This window comes from Sorghum bicolor, chromosome 2 (genome assembly GCF_000003195.3).
Source record: "Sorghum bicolor cultivar BTx623 chromosome 2, Sorghum_bicolor_NCBIv3, whole genome shotgun sequence".
Classification (NCBI taxonomy): Eukaryota; Viridiplantae; Streptophyta; class Magnoliopsida; order Poales; family Poaceae; genus Sorghum; species Sorghum bicolor.
This window is the reverse complement of record NC_012871.2, coordinates 76,036,386-76,055,914: the sequence shown is the minus strand read 5'-3', so window position 1 is coordinate 76,055,914 and position 19,529 is coordinate 76,036,386. Positions and strand designations below refer to the sequence as shown.

Genomic DNA, 19,529 nt, shown 5'->3' with positions numbered 1-19,529 from the left:
CCGCCGGAGCCAGGAGCCAGAGTTCGCGGGCGGTTGGGCCCACGAGTCAGTGGAAGGTTTCGCGTTGTTTTTTAAGACAAGGACAATTAATTACATGTTATTTATGGTATTTTATTAATATGGTAATATGTTTATAAAAAAGTAAGACTTTAAATCTATATTGTTTGATGTAATAAATACTTTAGACTCTCCGTGCTAAATGAGGTAATTTGCGTATTGGGCTTTCGTTCCGGGCGATTGGATTTGTTTCGTTGAAAGCCCAGAACACGTGTGGGCCATCGCCTACTTCTGGCGGCCATTGCGACGACGTGGCAAGATCCCTCGGAGGAATCAGGGAAGGACTGTGACATTTGGCAACCTTCAAATGGCAAAGCTGGGCGCCACGCGGTAGACAACTATTGGATGTAACTGAATGGGAAACTAATCAGAGCACTTAAGGGCCTATTTGGTACAGCTCATAACAGCTTCATGAGTTGTTGTAAGCTGTTTTTTTTGCCAAACACTTATTTCCAAAACAGCTTCATGGGTGAAGTTGTTTTTTCCCTCCTCTCACAAAGACATAAGTTGGATGAAGCTGGAAAAAAGTAGCTTATTGCAGCTTCTCCCTCATTTCTCTCTCTCTCAACTATGCATGAAGTAGTTGGTGAAGCTATTTTGCCAAACACTTTTTCCAAAACAGCTTAGCTTCATCTAGAAAGTCACTCATGAAGCTATTTTCTAGAAAAACAGCTTTACTAGTGAAGTTGAGCTGTGCCAAACAAGCCCAGACCTTCTTTCGGACGACACCGTGCTTGCTCTAGACAATACGTTCAGACTTTTATATGGCTTGTTGCCTGGTAAAGCTTTTCCCAAAAATGCTTTATACGAAGCTACGGCAGTTCAGAAAAATTACAATCATCATAAGTTGGTCAAAAAATTCAGATCCAAGTTTTCTTAATAAACATTTTGAATGATGAATCAGAATTGCATTATGATAATATATTTTTTCTGAAAATCGTACAAATAAAAATATGTTTCAAAAAAATTTGAACTTTTTTGGGGACAAAGAACAACTTAACTACAATCCATTTTTTAACTTGTTGCATTCAGGAAAAAAATACTAAAAATTACTAAACAGAACTAGGAAGTTACTGGAGGAGAATCACTGCGAAATTACCTTATGGTCTTTCCCGCGTTTGTATGTAGAAGCATTTACATGAACATTTGGTTCCCACTGCTATTCCTCAAAACCAAACGGAGCATCAGTCTATGTGTTTTAGTACAAATTGAATTGTGCAAAGAAACACTTATTTTGGCAATAGCCATCTTATAAACATTTATTTCTGCAATAAGCAAATTATAAGCTGGTAGAGTGTATGTAAATTTATGGTGTTTGTCTCAAGTTATATAGGAGACTAAATTACAAGAATTTGACATTAGCAAAATCACTATATATGTCTTGTCATCAATGTACATGCTGCTTTCCATTACACGAACAAACAACTATAAAGCAGTGGTGAAGCCAGCTCAAAGCCGACCATAATGCACACTCTATCAAACATTAAAAGAATTGATGCATTTAAAGGGAAATACATGGGTGATTTGAGGCTGGTATTAGTAAACTTTCATTTTATCGGACGGAGCCTCGTAGAGGCAAACCTGGGCTCCTGCCCTCCTTGCTTGCATGTTTTATTACTGCATATACTACTATTTTTCTTATATTGCTCTGTAAAAAGTTGTTCTGTGAAGCTATGAAGCATATAGAAACTAGAAAGCATTGGCTGCAGCCTACAGAGAACAAACACAAAATGATAGAAGAGCCTAGTAGTATCCATTAGATGACCGCTAACCTGTTATGATTGCCATTGAAAAAATATAGCCCCTGTGTTTTATCTCCACGCCCCCAACACTGATGGTGCATGTGTGGTTGTGCATTAGGGAAAGCCAATATGGGTTCGCCCCTGGCTAGAAACATGAGCGCTCACACTGAGTGCATGAGTCATTGAATCAATCAGGCCTGTTCGTTTTTTTTTCAACCGTATTTTTTATATCAGTCAGCAGTATTTTTCTCTCACGATAAATCAGCCAACAATAATTTTAGCCATGACTTTTCAGACCAGCGAACATGCCTTAGCCGGGCTTATCTATTAGCAAAATGTAATGTAGTGTTACATGTTCAGAGAAAAAAAAACAACGGTAATAAGTGTTTGAAATATCATGTTTTAGTTGGTTGCCCTTTCATGGCTTGTTTTTTATGTACTCGTACTCAACTCAACTCCATGGATCAAGGTGGATACGAGTCCATCCAAGCAAAGCCCTCATCAACAATGAACAAACCACGGTTTGATGGTCTCGCTTGTTTTCTAAATTAAACAGATGCATGCTAAAATTACAACAAACAGATATTCCTTTAAGACACTACCTCCTCATCTGTTTCAAATTATAGTATATTTTAATTTAATTCCAAATTAGATCTCTTTAACTTTTTGATTTTTTTAAATACATTAGCATCTATAAGTTCAAGTACACGCAGCTAGAAATCATATGCTACGTAAGTTTTATTAATAATGAAATAGTTTGATGCTGTAAGAGTTGGCCAGCACTATCAAACCGTGAAAGGGCATTCCTTACGTTTTTTTAAGCACTATTAAACACTCACGGCCTCTTCCCGTGGTATACACGTATGGGAGTTTCCAGATAAAAAATGAAGGGAAAAAAAAAAGCTGAAGATCCCTATGGATAGTTTGCCTCCAAGATCTCCAACTGCCGAGTATTTTGTTCCAGCAAGCATCCCCTGAACTACCATACGTAATACTAATACTATTGCTATAAAGAAAAGAAAGAAAAACATTAGTGAATAACATGTCCTCTATCTGAGCTGGGTCAACCGCTAATCATCATATCCAAGTAGTGGAACAGCAGTCCCTGTACATCTTGTATGTAATGCTGTCTTCCTGTTTGCAACAACCTGTAACTTCGATATCGTCGCTACTCGCTAGCTGCCGCTGCACAATCGTCAAGAAGTCTGCCGGCAGATTCAAAACCGGCGAACTTCTATTCGCATACGCACTGGGGATCAAAAGCTTGTCGCAGTACAAACGAACGTGAAGACAATGCCACACCGTTTTAGTTTCTGCAGTTTCTCAACGTACCCAACTAAACGCGGCCTTAACAAGTTGTGTAAAATGAAGGAATTAAGGGGGTGTTTGGTTGCCTTTGTTAAACTTTATCGTCTGTCAATTCGAATGTTCGAACACATGCATGAAGTATTAAATATAGATTATTTACGAAATTAAAAACACAGCTAGAGAGTAATTTGCAAGACGAATCTTTTGAGTCTAATTAGTCCATGATTGGACACTAATTGTTAAATAAAACAAAAATGCTACAGTACCCGTTAAACTTTACCACCACAAACCAAACGCCCCCTAAGCAGTCAAGGGCAGAGAGATCGTCTCTGTTTTTCACCATATGGTGGAACTTGAGATAAACACCATAGATCTGCACTCAACAACTATACTCATTCGAATGGTATATTCCTTTATCCAAAAAAAAAAGCTGAGATCGTCTGAGCTCAGAGTACTGCGTTTTTCTAGAATGACTGCTCAGTTCTGTTATTCAGTGGGTATGGCTGCGTTATCCCAGCACCGTGGCAAAAAGCAGATACACATCGCAACATTAATCTTGAATACTATAAGAATCAATCAACTTATATTGGATATTGTCATACTCATACACATCACACAAAATACAAACGTCGTTCTTAATCTTATCACAAGGATAGCAACGATTTACAGCAAAATGGTAAAACCTCTGTTCAGTTCTTTGAACATTCTGAATCAGGAGAAGCGCGCGTGCAAGCAGCTAGCGGCGGGGCAGCCATGGCAGAAGCGGGACACACAGCTAGCAGCCTAGCAGTAGTCTCGCTCGCCGTCGCAGCAGCTGGCTCAGCCGCGGCACCGCGTGATGGCGGAGCAGCCGCGGCTGTAGGGGTTGGCCTCCGCGCCGGGGCGGCAGTTGTAGTAGGACGCGCCTGGCAGCGAGCACGGCACGATGTCCCTGGACAGCGCGGCGTAGCCGATGAACCCCGTCCACGTGAACGTGACGGCGGCGTCGATGCTCGTGGCGTTGCCGTCGTCGACGCTCGTGGCGTTGGCGCCGTCGAGGCCCGTGGCGTTGGCGTCGTCGAGCCGCCGCCGGCCGCGGAGCATGCCGCCAAGCCCGAGCACGTCGTCGTCGCCGCCGGTGAGAAGCTCCGTGTCGTCCTCGGCGGCGCGCGCGTAGGCCGACGCCGACGCCGCGGCCACCGCGAGCGTGGCGACGAGGGCGAGGAGGAGCGGGGCGCGTGCGTGCCGTGCCATGGTTCGTGGCAGTCTGGCGGACGTGCTGGGCGTCTCTCTTGCGTTGAGCTTGTGATATGATCGGCAAGGGCGCGCTGCGCAGATGAGAGGTTTAAAAACAGAGGATGGACGGCCGAAGGGAGGAATCATTTCAGTTGCCATTTGACTTTGGGGGAGCTCCCCTTGCTAAAAAAATAAGGAGGACTGGGCTTCCACTAACAGGATATAATGTTTTTCCAACAAATAATTCTTCCAATCATATTAACAGGGTCATGATTGTCAGTTTTAGCATTGACTTCCACCAACAGGATATATGTTTCTCCCATCCCTAACATTTCTCGCAATCAGCTTTAAGAATGTAGAGTTCCTCTGTAACTCAAGATTTTCATATTAATCATTCATAAATTTCACATGAAAAAAAAATACAGGGTTCATGATTTTTTTGTGTTCGAATGTTACTATAGAAATTATTTTTAAAGACACCGGCGATTTATACTAAAGGCGGCTGAATCAATAGCCGTGATTTCTAGAAAGACAAGGGTTGCTTGGTTCTCTCGCCAACCACTGTATCGCCTCGCTCAGCGAGGATAGGAAGCTGCCTAGCTTGTTTGGATGACTTGCCCGAAGACCTCAAAGCTTGTGCAAGCAAATTTTGCTTTGCCCGACTAAGAGAGTCAAATTGGCTCGCTCAGCTAGACAGGCTCCACGCGAACAAAGCTGAGCGAGGCGAAACAATCCTATCGAAGAAACAAAGCCGAGCGAGCTCAGGAAGGCCTAAAAAATGTTAGATTTCTGATTTAACTCTTTAGCAAATTATTTAACCTAATAGGACTTTCAGTATTTCTTAAATATGCATTAAACAATCTTGAGAGATATTTTGTTTTTATCGTGATACTTGGAATTCAGATAAACTTATATTATCACATCTTTTTGCTCTTGCTTCCATTCAGCAAAATTAAAGAGAGATCTCAGAGAGTGTCCTATCAGTACATTTCAAAGGTTTCAGAGTCTGCTGTTAGATTTTACCATGCTTGTAACAAATTTTGACTTAGTCAAGTCTCCAGGTATGTACAAGGCCTTGGCGAGGGGAAGGCCATGTATCTTCTCTTTGTGAAATGCTGGCATCCCAGTCCGATCAGTCCTCACTAGCTATTATAAGAGCCCTCAGTTCTTACAGCGCAAGCATGACCTCTACAACAGTTATACCAGTCCTGATGAGGTCATTCTTTGCCCTCACAGCCAGCAGAGCATGTACTGCCAGCTACTCTTTCATCTCGGAGCAGTTTTTGCCTCAGCATTCCTTCGGTCCATCAGTTTTCTTGAGAAGCATTGGTATGACCTAGTTAGTTACTGACATCCGAACCGGCTAGATCAATTCCAACATCACCAACGCCACATGCTGGTTGGCCATGGAGAGTTTTCTTGCAATGCCCAACCCTGAGCTAGCTGATGAAATTGAGGCGATATGCAGCTCAGGGTCATGGAAGGGAGTTATTGGTAGGCTTTTGCCTAATGTTAAGTACATCTAAGCTGTTCTTACGGGAACGATGGCACAATATATCCCCATGCTTGAATTCTACAGCGATGGTAGGATTCCCTTGGTCTGCACCATGTATGCTTCCTCAGAAAGCTACTTTGGCGTCAATCTGAGGCTGCTGTGCAGCCCAAAAGACGTGTCTTACACCATCCTTCCGAGCATGGCCTACTTTGAATTCGTACCATTCGATGATGGCCTCAAGTCAGTGGAGGATGATGAGGTGGTGGAGAATGACAAGCTTGTCAGCCTGGTGGATGTCAAGGTTGGATGCTACTATGAGTTCGTGGTTACCACATTTGTTGGTAAGAACACCTCTTGCAAATATATAACTATAATCTGCAGTTATACTTCAACTAATACTCAGTCATAACTAATGTAAATCTGAATTCCATTTTTTTTTTGTTCAGGTATTTGCAGGTACAACCGTGCACCACAATTCAAATTCATCTGCCGGAGAAATGTGATCCTCAGCATTGATTCAGATAAGACCAACAAGGAGGATCTCCACAGTAGCGTGTCCCGGGCCAAGAAAATCTTGGAGAACCAAAACCACCTCCTCCTGGAGTACTCTAGCTGCACCGACACCTCCACGGTCCCGGGCCACTACGTTCTGTTCTGGGAGATCAAGTCCACCTCTGGATGCCCAGCTCCTCGACAGCTGCTGCATTGCTGTGGAGGAGTCACTTGACTACGTCTACAGGCGCTGCAGAGGCAGAGCCCATGACAAGTCTGTAGGGCCACTGGAGATACGGCTGGCGCCTTTGATGCTCTGATGGATCTGTTGGTCAGCCAAGGCAGCTCCATTTTTTTTTGAATAAGCCGGAGGGATCGAAGATCCCTACAGGAGCATTTATTAAAAGAGGTTCAAACAGTACAGAACAAAGAGCGAGAGAAAACATACAAAAAGAACAGAGTCAAGAAACTCTGAAAGAGTAGAAGAAAATAAAAAAAGAAAGACACAGCACTAAAGATTCAGGATCCATGAATCAAATGCCACCTTGTGCCTAGTGCTTGCTCTCAGAGACAAGATCTGCAGCTCCTTTAAGTAGCAACTCTTAGTTCTTGTTAAGCTAGGCTGTATTCCTTTAAAGATGTAGTCATTTCTTGCCCCCCAAATTGACCAGGTCATTAATATTGCTGACAGCAGGAAGAATTCATGATTTGCCTGCTCTCTGATCAGGTCCAAGGCATGGAAGATGTTAAACTGATTTTGAATGTTAAAGCCAATTGCGGCCCAACATGATTGAGCAAAAGGACAGGAGATGTAACAGGGTCTCTTCTGTTTTTCTTTGGCAAAGTACACAGTCATAAGATTCTAGAATCATGTTCTTCCTTCTTAACAGGTTTCTTGTACTTAGCCTATCTTTCAGTAGTAGCCAGAAGAAAATCTTGTGTTTTGGTTGGCAGAAAGTTTTCCATAACCAGTGAAAGACCAGGGGTATCTGCTCATGTCCCTCGAGGTAAATGTAGGCCTTTTTTGCAGTAAATTTCCCTGAGGAGGTTGACCAAGAATCTTGGAGGTCTGAGACAGGTAATTGTTGCAAGATAGCCAGTAGAAGTTGCATCTGTTGATAAGCTTGTTCTAAGGCAGCTCCATTAACCAGTACAAAACCCCAAGGTGCATCGAGTCAGGCCCTGCGCTGAAACTGCTCAATTCTAAGGCCATCGCTTCGCTCTTTAGCCCCCGGGATCCTGAATGAACCACGTAAGTGTATCTGACTGACTTCTGATGAGGTTGTTCCAGACTCTGTTCACTCGTTGTATGCTTTCAAGAAGAGGAGGAGCTTCTGTTGCCTTTCACTTCGTTTGTGTCACTTGGTATTGAAGTGACACAAAATATACAGAACTGTGTGGCTGCTTTATATTCTGATGAAGCTCCTCTCTGCTATATTTAAACAATCTGTTGTATCACTTGGTATTGAAGTGGCATGAAGTTGGTTTCAGAGTTCAGACATGGCCATTCTGAGGCATGGGCCTGCACATGCACATGTTGCACTATCTCAATAGTCTATCCTACTGGAAACCATTGGAGAGCAAGGATGACTATGGATATTGACATATCACTAGCATGTAATGTAACTTTATTGAGATGGAGAAGATCTTTCGCTAAAAGATGTACTGCAATGGAAGAATGAGAAGAAACTGTTCGTTGATACAGTTTTTTCCTTTTAACTGTTCCAATTATTTGGCCTTGGACATGTTTTCTTGTACAGACAAAACTAGCTGTCAAAATGGTCACCCTGTATATGCAGCAGAAATGTTGTGTGAGACTGGGACTCCATCTCTGTCCGTTGAGACCAGCCTAGTGGTTTAAACGCTTGTATTCTTCTGTTTTAATCCAAACCCTGGACATACGAGTAATGCAACCTGGAACCTGTAATGCTCTTCAGCTAGGCTGTGTCAGTTGATGCTTGATGCGAACCCTCCTGAACCCTGATCGGCTGATCGCTGCGAGTTATCCGCTGAAGAAGAAGAGAAGTTATCCGCTGGAGTCTGGACCAGGCCGAGGTGGTTTTCTTGGCCCAAAAGCTACATTGGACCTACAGGATAGCCCAGTTAGTTGAATTACACATTCGTCAGGCTTGGTGATCTTAGGACTAGGAAGTTGAGCTAGCTCAGCTGGCCGAGGCATGTATGTATGCCAGAGCCAGATCATCCAAGTTAAATCATCACCGAACTTTATTTGAGGTTCCTATATATTTCCTTCTGACATAAAAAAAGGTGGACCATTAGGGATAAGACCTTCTCTAAGACATTGATGGAAAGGTAGAAGATTTTCTTCTGCAGCTTGCAGCCATGTAGAAATGTACCGTGAGTAACTATATTAGGGGACCATTTTACCGAAATAGCACAAAGAGTGAAACCTTTTCGGTGAGAACGAGGAGTTACCTCTCGACCTGTAGTGTGCAGCATTCTCCATAGTATTTTTTTTATATGATAATAAAGTGCTAAACTATAGTTCCTTCTAGTTTGGTCTAGTTTTTCTTCTTTTTTCTTCCTTTTTTTTTTCTTGTCGGGCTTTTGCGATCAACTGATGAATGGAATGGATACATTATACTCTATATATACTGCTCTTTTGTCTTTAGTCTACGGCTAACGGCTGTACAGCACTTGATGACTTTTTGTGTGTGATTGACGAAGCGCATGGATTAAATTTAAAAAAAGTAAAGAGGGAAAAGAGAGGCCATGCATGGGCATGGCGGCTTTTCCGAAAGCATCAGTGGTGAGAGTGAGCTTTCAACCATGGTAATCATGGCCTGGGCCTGGGCTAATTTTGCTTCCTTCCGAGCTAAGGACTCGATCCGAGTACCTGGCTGGCAAAAGCTACTAGTTACTAATTAGGAGAGTGAGCTAGCTAAGCTAGCACACACATGACTGATGACACAGATCATCGTCAGGTCAGAACGATACTAGTACTAGCAAAGCGATTGCACGCACGTACGTACTCCTCCTGCACTCTGAATGAATGTGAATGGACCCAACAAGATCTCCTTTTTCAGACGGAAATGTGCCGCTGCTTTGAAACAGTTTTGCCTGCACTACCCCGCTACACGATCAATACGTACGTACATGTCGGCCTCCCACTGCGATGTTTTCGCCAGCGTAAAGCCATCGCCAGCACCCGGCCGGTGAATCGGTGATGCGTCCCTGAAGGCTGAAGCTGGACAGTGGCCCTGGCCCGGGCCCTTGCTGTTTTTTTCGAATTTGTTTTTGCTTGTTTTCTCTTGTCTTTACTGTTGTTAGATCTTCTGAGCCCGGATCTTTTCAGGGCGTACGGCCGTACGTAGGTACTACGACTACAATACGTTGCTTGCACATTTGAAACTCGTATTACGAGCGTACACGCGTACCTGGTCAGCACCCATTTTCTGCCTTTCAGCTGGAAAACGAATAGTTAGTAAAAAAACGTAGGAGGAGTACGTATACGTACGTGTTAATAATGCATGCATGCGCTTCACTTAGATTATTAGCACCTTGACAAGCACAGATCTGCCGTGATTCCGTCCTACTGATGGACGGGACTTGATAAAAGCGTGCAGCAGGACGTACTGTACGCAAAGGGTGGCTAATAGTCAAACCATGGTGATGGCGGCGGTAAGTGTTGGGTTTGGGTAGGAGACTAGGAGAAGTACTATTATCTCTGTGGCTCGATATATAATCACCTGCATGGTTGCATTAGCGTACAACCTCCAGCGTAGCACGTGCAGACACATCACACATGACATGAGTGCGGCAATGAAATGGTTGTTTTCAGATCGAGAGTTTCAGAGGATCTAACTACTCCCGACCAGTCGTCCTAGCTAAGCATGCATGTAGATATGATGGGGAGCACTAGTATTCTATTGTGGATCAATTCAAAAGGACATGCTAATCCTTTAGGCTTGCAAAGGTTTCACTAGTAATATCGCACTTAGGCCTGGCCTAGCAAGATTTAGTTAGATCCTCTCCTAATTGCCAATCACATTCTCCTAATTAGCTTGCGGCTGTAGATACACATACAGAAAAAAGATCCACAGCACCAAAAAGAAAAGGCCGTCTACCTGTACAGTTGTAGGAGTACTTGGTATTAGTACTCGGTACACTCTCCATGGTTTGAACCGAGCTGATGCAGTCTTTGGTATGGTTCCATCAAAATACGGCAATGCTGAATGAGGAAACGAATCTCGCTGCCAGGCTTGGGATGTGAATGTGATTGGCCAACGCAATGCTCATGCTCATGCTCATGCCATGAATGAGGTAGCAGCACGCAATGAATGAATGCCTGCTGCTGGCGCCTGGTATTGACATTGAAGAAGGGCCCTTGCAGCGGCAGACTTGCTTGTCTCTCGCGGTGAGCAGTGACTGAGCAGGGCCGCCTTGATCACGAGTAGGAGGAGTCAGGAGGAGTACGGCCTTGTTTACTTCGCAAAATTTTTCAAGATTCTCCGTCACATCGAATCTTGCGGCACATGCATGGAGCATTAAATATACATGAAAACAAAAACTATTTGCACAGTTCATCTGTAAACCACGAGATGAATCTTTTGAGCCTACTTACTCTATAATTAGACAATATTTGTCAAATAAAAACGAAAGTGCTACCGTGCCGTTTTCCACCCGTTTTTGCGAACTGAACAAGGCCCCTCAGGCAGCGAGCAGCAGGCTCAGGCTCGCCGGCCGGCCTCCCTCGTACTCCGCGGCCCGGCAGGCGGGGGCGCCATGCATGCCTGCCGCAGCGCAAAAGGCCACGCGCTAGAGAACAAGTTTGCAGCCGTGAATCAGCGCCGCATCCGCCGGCGCCATCAATTCGCACCCCGCCCCGGACGAAGGGACGACGAGGCGCCAAGGCCAACTACAGGCCGCTCGCGCTACAGCCGGGAGTACACTGCAGTAGGTGTACTCCCTCGGCCTCCATTGGTTCGGTTCTGTCGTACTGCTTTAGCAGTATTTTTCACCAAACGAAAAGTTCTTTTTTCACAGAATTTTAGACCTCAAACAGACAAAACTTTTAGAAAAATAAGTATTTTTTGAAAGAATGGATCTAAACAGGGGCCTGTAAAATTTAGGCTGTAAAAATTTGAAATTTGGGACCTTAGAGTCTCAAAACTGTGTAAATTTGCTTAGAGGTGCGTGTCTTATGAGTTGTAGACCAAAAAATTTGAGAAGCATCTAAATACCTATTTAGAATGTACAATTTACAACCAAAAGTTTTGGAATGTAAATATTTAGAATCTAAACAGGCCAGTATAAGGTCAGTCTCTGATAGAGTTTCATGGCTCTGCTTCTAAAACTTGGTTTACTTTTTTACTCAAAAATTTTTCACTTCGTCTTATTGAATGTTTGAACATATTTATGAAACATTAAATATAAATAAAAAATAACTAATGACATAATTTACATGTATTTTACGAGTCAAATCTTTCAAACATAATTAGTCTATAATGGAATACTAGTTGCTATAGTTACAAATATGCTACGCTACTAAAAAAAAATCGCGAACTAAACAAAGCTTATGACTCATTGATGTTAGAAACAGTGTAAACAAGTCCATCGTATGAAACTATTTTCATTACTCTCTTCATTTAAACTATGATACATCAGTTTTATCTAATGTGCATATGAAATTTCTACTAAAACTGACATAAGCATCTGTAGTGTATAAAAGTTAAAATTTCAGTGACCATAATTTGCACTGGTACGGGGGAACTCTCGTCGCCTAGCCAGTCCCAGGAGGGGCAGGAGGCGGGACTGGGGACAGGGGAGGGCGCGAGAGACGGCGAGGTGCGGAAACGGCGCCCGGCCACGGGAAAACACGCCACGGCTGCGGACGCGGGCGATGCGGGCTGGGGTGGTCAAACCGGCTGGCGCGGTGCCCCAGTCTGCCGCATCCGCATCGCATCGCAGCTGGAGTGCCCGAGTGCCGAGGCGATGAGATGCGATTCACCGGCAGCAGCGGCGGGCGTCAACCGTGACCGTGAGCTGGCCGTCAAGCGCAAAAGCGGCTCTGCCTTTTGGGGATTAATTACGGCGGGGATTAGATTAACATTAACCCGCCGCTGCCGCTGCCTGCCATCTGCTGTAGTACCAGGCCGCTAGCTAATCTAGATTCCATTCCGCTACTAGGAGAACAGTCGTCCTATCCTACCATTACTAGGGCCTTGTTTAGGTGTAACTTTTTTTTACAAAATAAATACTGTAGTATTCTCGTTTGTATTTAATAAATATTATTTAAATATAAACTAACTAGACATAAATTTCTGATAAATTTTGTAATTAGTTAATTTTTATTTATATTTAAATAGTACATACGTAAGCTGTTAAAATTTATATAACAGATAATCTCGAAAAAATTACAAAAAAATTTAGAAAGCACCTATTACTAGTGGTAGCCTACCTCGCGAAGGCTGCAGCAGCCTCGTGCAGTACAGTACAGTCACCGCGTCGCGTCCCGTCGCTCGCGGATCCTCGTGCGTGCGCCAACGCCTGCGCTCCAGTGCATGCCCAGGCGTCGTCAGCCGGTAAAAAAAAGCCCACAGACTGCCAACTACCATACTACTGTTATCAGTTGTACTATCATCAAGCACTAGCAAAGCCGGGGTGGTTATACATACTAGTGCTGAACGGTAAACAAGGTACGAAACGAGCAAGCGGCACTTTCTCCGTGCGCCAACGCCAATGCCCGTCCCGTTCCTTTCCTATCCTATCGACAGTAGTTGCAATCGCAAATCCTGCGTCTCCCATGCTTGAATCAAGCCAAGGGCTGCTCGTCCGTCGTACTCGTATTAACACCTCCCTTTACACTTGTGTTTCTGCTCTCTCTTTCTAATCTCAACTCCCTTTCAAACCCAACATCAGATAACTTATTACTTACCGATGTTTCTTTTACTTAAAGTTACTAGGGGCGCCTATCTGAATAAATTTCCCGACGAAACCAGAAGTGGACAGTTATGCATCTTTTATAAACCGTCCTTTTTCTATTTTTTTCACAATAAATCAACGAACAATATTCTTCAATCATGATTTTTCATACCAATAAACATGCTCACACAAACACCAACAGCACACATACCGAGGACCCACCATGCTACATGATTAAGGCCTTGTTTAGTTCATCTCAAAAACCAAAAACTTTTTCAAAATTTCTCATCACATCGAATCTTGCGGCGGAGCATGCATTAAATATAGATATAAACAAAAACTAAGCCTAATTATTCTATAAGTAGACAACATTTGTCAAATAAAAACCAAAAGTGTTATAGTATCAAAATCCAAAAACTTTTTCGATCTAAACAAGGCCTAAACCTCCCCTCCTTCCCCCAGCACAACACAACATATTTTGGCAATATATATTTAGGCCTTGTTTAGTTCCTAAAAATTTTCAAGATTCTCCGTCACATCAAATCTTTAGATGCATGCATGAAGTATTAAATATAAATAAAAATAAAAATTAGTTGTATAGTTTATCTGTAATTTGCGAGACAAATCTTTTGATAATAGTTAGTCCGTGATTTATATAAACGAAAATTTATATAAACGAAAATGTTACGGTAGCCAAAACCAAAAATTTTCATATGCTAAACATAGCCTTATTGACACACAGAACAACACTCCCATATAAATTGATCTTCATTAACACCTATACTATTTGGGATTAGTCTTCCTAATATTACCGTGATTCTTTTCTCTAACCTGAGAATTCGGTTGATCGTCATATGAGCGTTACAGACCTTGGGCTAACCAATTTTGTTTATTTTTCCTCAAAAGTTTTTTGTGTTATTTTTAAAGTTTTAAATTTTTTTGTGTAACAAAATATTTATTTTGTTGTTGTATATACTTTGCCTGTATATGTATTTCATTATGTAGAGAGTTCGAAAGACCCCCTAAGTATGTTCAAATCCACTACTCCTAACCAACTATGCCGATCGAGAGAGGGGCGGAGGAAGGTGTTAGGTCAGTCTCAGTGGGAGTTTTATCTGAGTTTTATTTACATTAAATAGGCTGCCACATAAGTATTTTGGATGACATGGCAGTGTATTTAAGAAGAGAGAGAAGAAATAAGTTTCATCTAGATTAAACTCTCTTGGCACGATTACCAACTCTATGAGTCTTGAAATTAAATCCTATAAAACTATGAAATGAAACTCTCTATTGAGAGTGAGAGTTTCATCTAAGTTACATTTTATTTCACATGAGGTGGAAACCTTAAAAATAACGCTAGGAAACTCTCCCCCGAAAACTGACCTTACCTTACGGTTAGCCATTACTAACCGTTGTTTGAGTTCGACCCATGGTTGATGTAGCTGACCCATGGTTGATGTAGCTGACCCATGGTTGATGTAGCTTGTGTATAGGAGTACGTACTAACTGGGTGTGTCGTCTAAATTTGGAATACAACGTCGAGACAGGACAAGGGGGGTTCAACAACGCGACGCAGGGAATCATTGCGTTACATGTGACAAACTGTGACACATTCCCTGCACACCAGAAAGCAATCATCCTAGAAAAGGCCTGTCAACCAACAGGACCCACCTTTGATTACTCTGCCTCCGCCGGGGTAGGGTCCCGCAACGCTCAATGCACCGGCCCCACTCTCCCACCATTAATTATTAGGCAATTACTACCCGTACACATTTAAACCTCTGCTTCACTGCGCTACCAACATCTCCAGAGCTCCTTCAAAATTCACTCACCAACCGTACCCGCGCTCAAAATTCGCCGAAATTTTCAAATCCCCTTTTTTACCACGAGTTCATGACACGAAAGTAGTAGTAGTACTAGCAACAGGAGGAAAGACAGTTTGCAATTTGCAAGTGGTACCAGCAGTACTACTAGAATAATATCACCATCATCTGATTACATGATGAGCCGAGCAGTTAAAAAAAATCTGGTCAAGAAGAGATTTGACCGCCTAATTTGACAGTACGAGGACGAGCCGCATTTCGATGATGAGAGCCGCTCTCTAACTACAGCTCGACGTCGAGGACACCGCCGCGGCGGCGGCGGCGGATGACATCACATGAGGCTGCACGAGTTGGCGTTATCCTCGTTGAACATATTGTTGTACGACTCCTGCGGCGGGGATGACCTGATGCCCGGTGGGCCGTACAAGAACTCCGCCGGCACCGGCACCATGGCCGGGTACGGCGGGTACCCATACGGCACCATGTGCGGCGGCGGCGGCGGCGGCATCGGGTGCATGGGCATCGCGGGCGTGGGCGCGTAGTACGACACGCTGGAGCTCGGGTGCGCCATGTTGTAGCTCAGCACCGGCTGCGCCGCGTAGTACGGGAACGCGCCGCCGAGGGGGCGCTCCGGGCCCGGCGACGGCGCTGGCACCGACGACGGCTGCTGAGGCGGTTTCTTATCGGGCGCCGGCGCCGTGGCAGGGGCGGCCGGGGCCTGGGCCTCCTCCCCCTCGCCGCCGTCCTTGGGCTTGTTCTTCTTATTCTTCTTGCCTTTCTTGCCGCCGCCGCCGCCGCCGCCGCTGGGCTCCTCCGCGCCCGCCTCCTCGGCGGCGTCTTGCTTCGCCGGCTCAGAGGAGCCCTTCTTCGTCTCCTTGGACTCGGTGACCACCTCGGCCTCCTTGGTAGCCTCGTCCTTGCTGGGTTTCGCCGCAGCCTCGCCTTTCTCAGCCTTCTTGTCCTTAGCTGGCTTCTTCTCCTTGCCCTCGCTGTTCTCAGGCGGCTTCTCCTTGGCCTCCGCCTCCTTAGGCTTCGCGTCCTGGGCGTCCTTGGCGCCGCTGTCCCCGGCTGCGGCTGGCAGCGCAGCAGTCGCAGCATCCTCGGGCTTCTTAGCCTCAGCGACGGGTGCCGCCGGCGCCGGCGGCGAAGGCCAGAGCGCGGCCTGCTTGCCGGCCTTGTGAAGCCGCCGGAGGAGCGCGTCGGCTTCCACGTTGCCGGTGACCGTCACCTTGTGCTGCGCTGCGTCCACCGTCACCTTGTACACCCCTGATGGCGTTCGCCGCCGCAGGCAAAGAACCCCCGGTGAGTCATCAGAGAATAATTCGCCGGTAAAACGAAGGACCCCATGCAACAGGAGAGCCAAGGAAACGTACCTTCGATGCTGTGGAGCACCTTCTTGACCTTCTTCTTGCAGCCCTCGCAGTGGATGGACACTCGCAACGCCGTGGTCTGCCGGCAAGAACAGAGACAAGAGAAGAGAGGACGTCAGGGAACCGATAGGGAAATGCAGCGGGTTGGAACGCATGGAGAAGAAGAAGCTAGCGCTCACCGTGTACTGCAGCGGCTCTGCTTCCCCTGACGCCATGGCGAGAGCGAGCTAGAGTAGCTGGACGACCGGAGCTGCTCAACCCTCCACTGTCTCTGATGGCTTTGCAACGCAAGGGGGGTCGTGGCTGCTTAGCCAGCTAACCTTTATAATGGCAAACCAACACCGTGTACTACTAGTAAAAGGCGAGACCGACAGGTGGGTCCGTGCGTGCAGGTCGCGGTGCGTGGCAGGCAGGGGCCTCCGGCTCCGGGCACGGATCTCGTCGTCTCGTCCGGCAGCGGCGCCGGCAGCAGGGGATGGTGACACCAGACCCACATTTGTCACATCATTGGAGTTGGAGGAAGGAAGCGGCCGCTGATGATGATGATGCATCATGGTGGCCGTGGCAGGTCCTCTCCCTGATTAGCAGTTGTTGCCTTCCATCAGATGGCTGATAACACACACACCCACAATCATCTCTTTAGCTTTTGCAAGATCGTGCATGTGATCCTGATAAGATTTTTTGTTCTCCATCTTTCTCAACTGTGCAGAGATTGAGATCACGGTCTCCATCTCCATCTTCCTGGCCGTCTGCAGTCATCAGTACGCAGGGCCAACGTGTCGCCGATCGGAGAGCGAGCGTGCCCGGTGCATGTCGATCGATCCGTTCCAGGTGCAGGTGCCCGGTGCAGTGCATGACAGATTTGGTTCGGTGACGAGCTCGACAGGACATTAGAGGCAGCACCAACCCAGCGGCAGCTGCAGCATTCACTCAACCGCCTCTTTTTCTTTTTCATCAACACCGTAATATTATCTGGCCTGGCGTCGTTTTCACCGCGCGATGCGCTCGCGCGGTGCTGCAGGATTCCAGATCCCCGGGCTCGTTTAGGGTGTTTGGCACTGCTACACGAACTCTGCTCCACAAACTACACTATGGAGCAGCTCCATAAAAAACTGGAGTTCGTGGAGTATCTCTTTAGGTGCTCTAACTCCACCTTTTTTTCTCGAACTGAGTGCATGGAGCTGAAACCGTTTGGCTAAAAAAACGTGGAGCGGAGCTGAAAAACGTGGAGCAGAGCAGTCCCAAACACCCTTAGTTTCCAGAATTTTTCTAGGCTATTTGTTAGAGCAACTCCAACCCACCTCCTAAACAAGTCCCTATTCTAAATCTAGAGATTTGATTTAAAAAAATCAACTCCAACTCACTTCTTACTTGGGCTCCCATTTTCCATGCCTCTTAAATTATAGTTCCAACCCATCACATCTAGAACCCCTATCCTACTTGTTTAGGAGGTGGGTTGGAGTTGAGTCTTAATTTGAGCTCCTACTTTTTTATCATAGCACGTAAATAAAAATTTAAGGGCTTAGTTTAGAGACTTGGGTTGGAGTTGTATATCAAATCTTTGGATATATATATATAGAATATTAAATATAGATAAACAATAAAAACTAATTTTATAGTTTATATATAATTTATGATACAAATCTTCTCTGTCATATTAAAACAAAAGTTCTACAGCTGTCAAAACAAAAAAATCGCAAAATAAACAAGGCCTGAATCTAAGATTGTCCCCAATTGTAACTGATTTATGATAAGAAAAAAATAAGAGGGATTAATCACTAGCAATAAATAAATAAATAACTGAACATATAAGGAATTATATATCTGAGGTCTAATAATATAAAAATATATACCCTTGCTGACGCCCAAGCCGCTAATTTATTTCCGGTGCTTTTCTCCAAGTGGAGTAGGAGAGGCAGAGCCAGGAGCGTCCCTGCTGCATCGCATCGTCCGGGGACCTGGAAGAGGAGCAAAAGGCTACTACTGGCTGCAGGTCAACTCGCGTACAACTAGGCTGGCTGACATGGACCATTGTGCGATAATGTATATGCCGTTATATGTATGTGTTGTACATACTCTGTATTCCAATACTCGTACGATCACGGTGACAGACAGCAGCGCTAGCCGCGGCGGCACACAGCGTTCCCGTCAGACATTGTTCCTTGTAGTATGTACTAGGACAGTAGGAGTATTGTACTAGGCTCCCTGTTCAGTTTGCTGAAATTTGATTTATGTTGTTGCTTATGTTAGTAAAAAAAATTGTTGATGTAAAGTCATTCTCTAAATTGTTGGAGACGCTCACAAAACTAACTACTGTTTATTTATTCAAAAGTACGTGCTTCCGAAGAGAACTGTGCAGTGCTGACGAGAACAGGACGGTATTTCCGCAGCGAGCGACGCCCTTTGCCAATGGCTACGTGCACGTGTACTCTTGTGAGAAGAGCCTGTGGCCTGTTGGTGCGTCGTACGTACGTAGCGTAGTACGTACTAGTAGTACGTTGGAATGTCGACACGTAGAGTACGTATGTTGGTAGCAAGCTAGGACGGGACGAGTACAGGCGTGCATGGCAATTGGCATGGGCCACGACCACGACGATGCAGCAGCAGAGCGCGGGGGAATCGTTCCATCTGATAGGGGAGCACGCGCATTTATAGCGGATCCTACGGCAATAAACGTCCGTAGATTGTTCGTGGGCACGACGACGCTGCAGCATGCACGAACAACCTTGGCCGTCTCGCGCGTGGGACGACGGGACGGACGGTAAAAAAGTTTCTACGTGCCAGCTCCGATCCATGCGAGTCAAGGCGGACGTACGAATGTACCGCGTTCTCATGATTCACCTAAGTCTAGTCTCAATGCATAGTTTCATGGTACAGTTACCAAGACTATAAACTAGGTAACCGAGCCATAATGACCCTGCTAAGTCAGCAATTTTGCTTATGTGTCACCCTATTTAATATGCATGACATTCTCATTAAACATGCATTGAGACTGGCCTAAGCGGTGAAAACATTCGAATCGCATGGCAGTGTCGGTGCACCTAGATATATATGTGGCCTGTGTAGCTGTGCCCGACGCCCCTTGCTTCGCTGTTCGCTCCGATTGACATCGGTTGGTGTTGGAAAATCGCGATATTGAAGT

The 19,529-nt window shown here is 45.2% G+C and overlaps 2 protein-coding genes and 1 pseudogene across 2 annotated transcripts; 1 reads left to right on the top strand and 2 right to left on the bottom strand.

The window, feature by feature from the left end:
• On the bottom strand, positions 3,662-4,421 carry LOC8074427 (protein RALF-like 1). Its single transcript, XM_002461141.2, has one exon. The coding sequence runs from the start codon at positions 4,338-4,340 to the stop codon at positions 3,927-3,929; it is 414 nt and encodes a 137-aa protein (XP_002461186.1). The 5' UTR covers positions 4,341-4,421; the 3' UTR covers positions 3,662-3,926.
• On the top strand, positions 5,385-7,556 carry LOC8078530 (annotated as a pseudogene).
• Positions 15,120-16,727, bottom strand: LOC8074426 (heavy metal-associated isoprenylated plant protein 35). Its single transcript, XM_021452643.1, has 3 exons — positions 16,567-16,727; positions 16,391-16,466; positions 15,120-16,283 (listed from the first exon to the last, which is right to left on the bottom strand). The coding sequence occupies exons 1-3, from the start codon at positions 16,600-16,602 to the stop codon at positions 15,349-15,351; spliced, it is 1,047 nt and encodes a 348-aa protein (XP_021308318.1). The 5' UTR covers positions 16,603-16,727; the 3' UTR covers positions 15,120-15,348.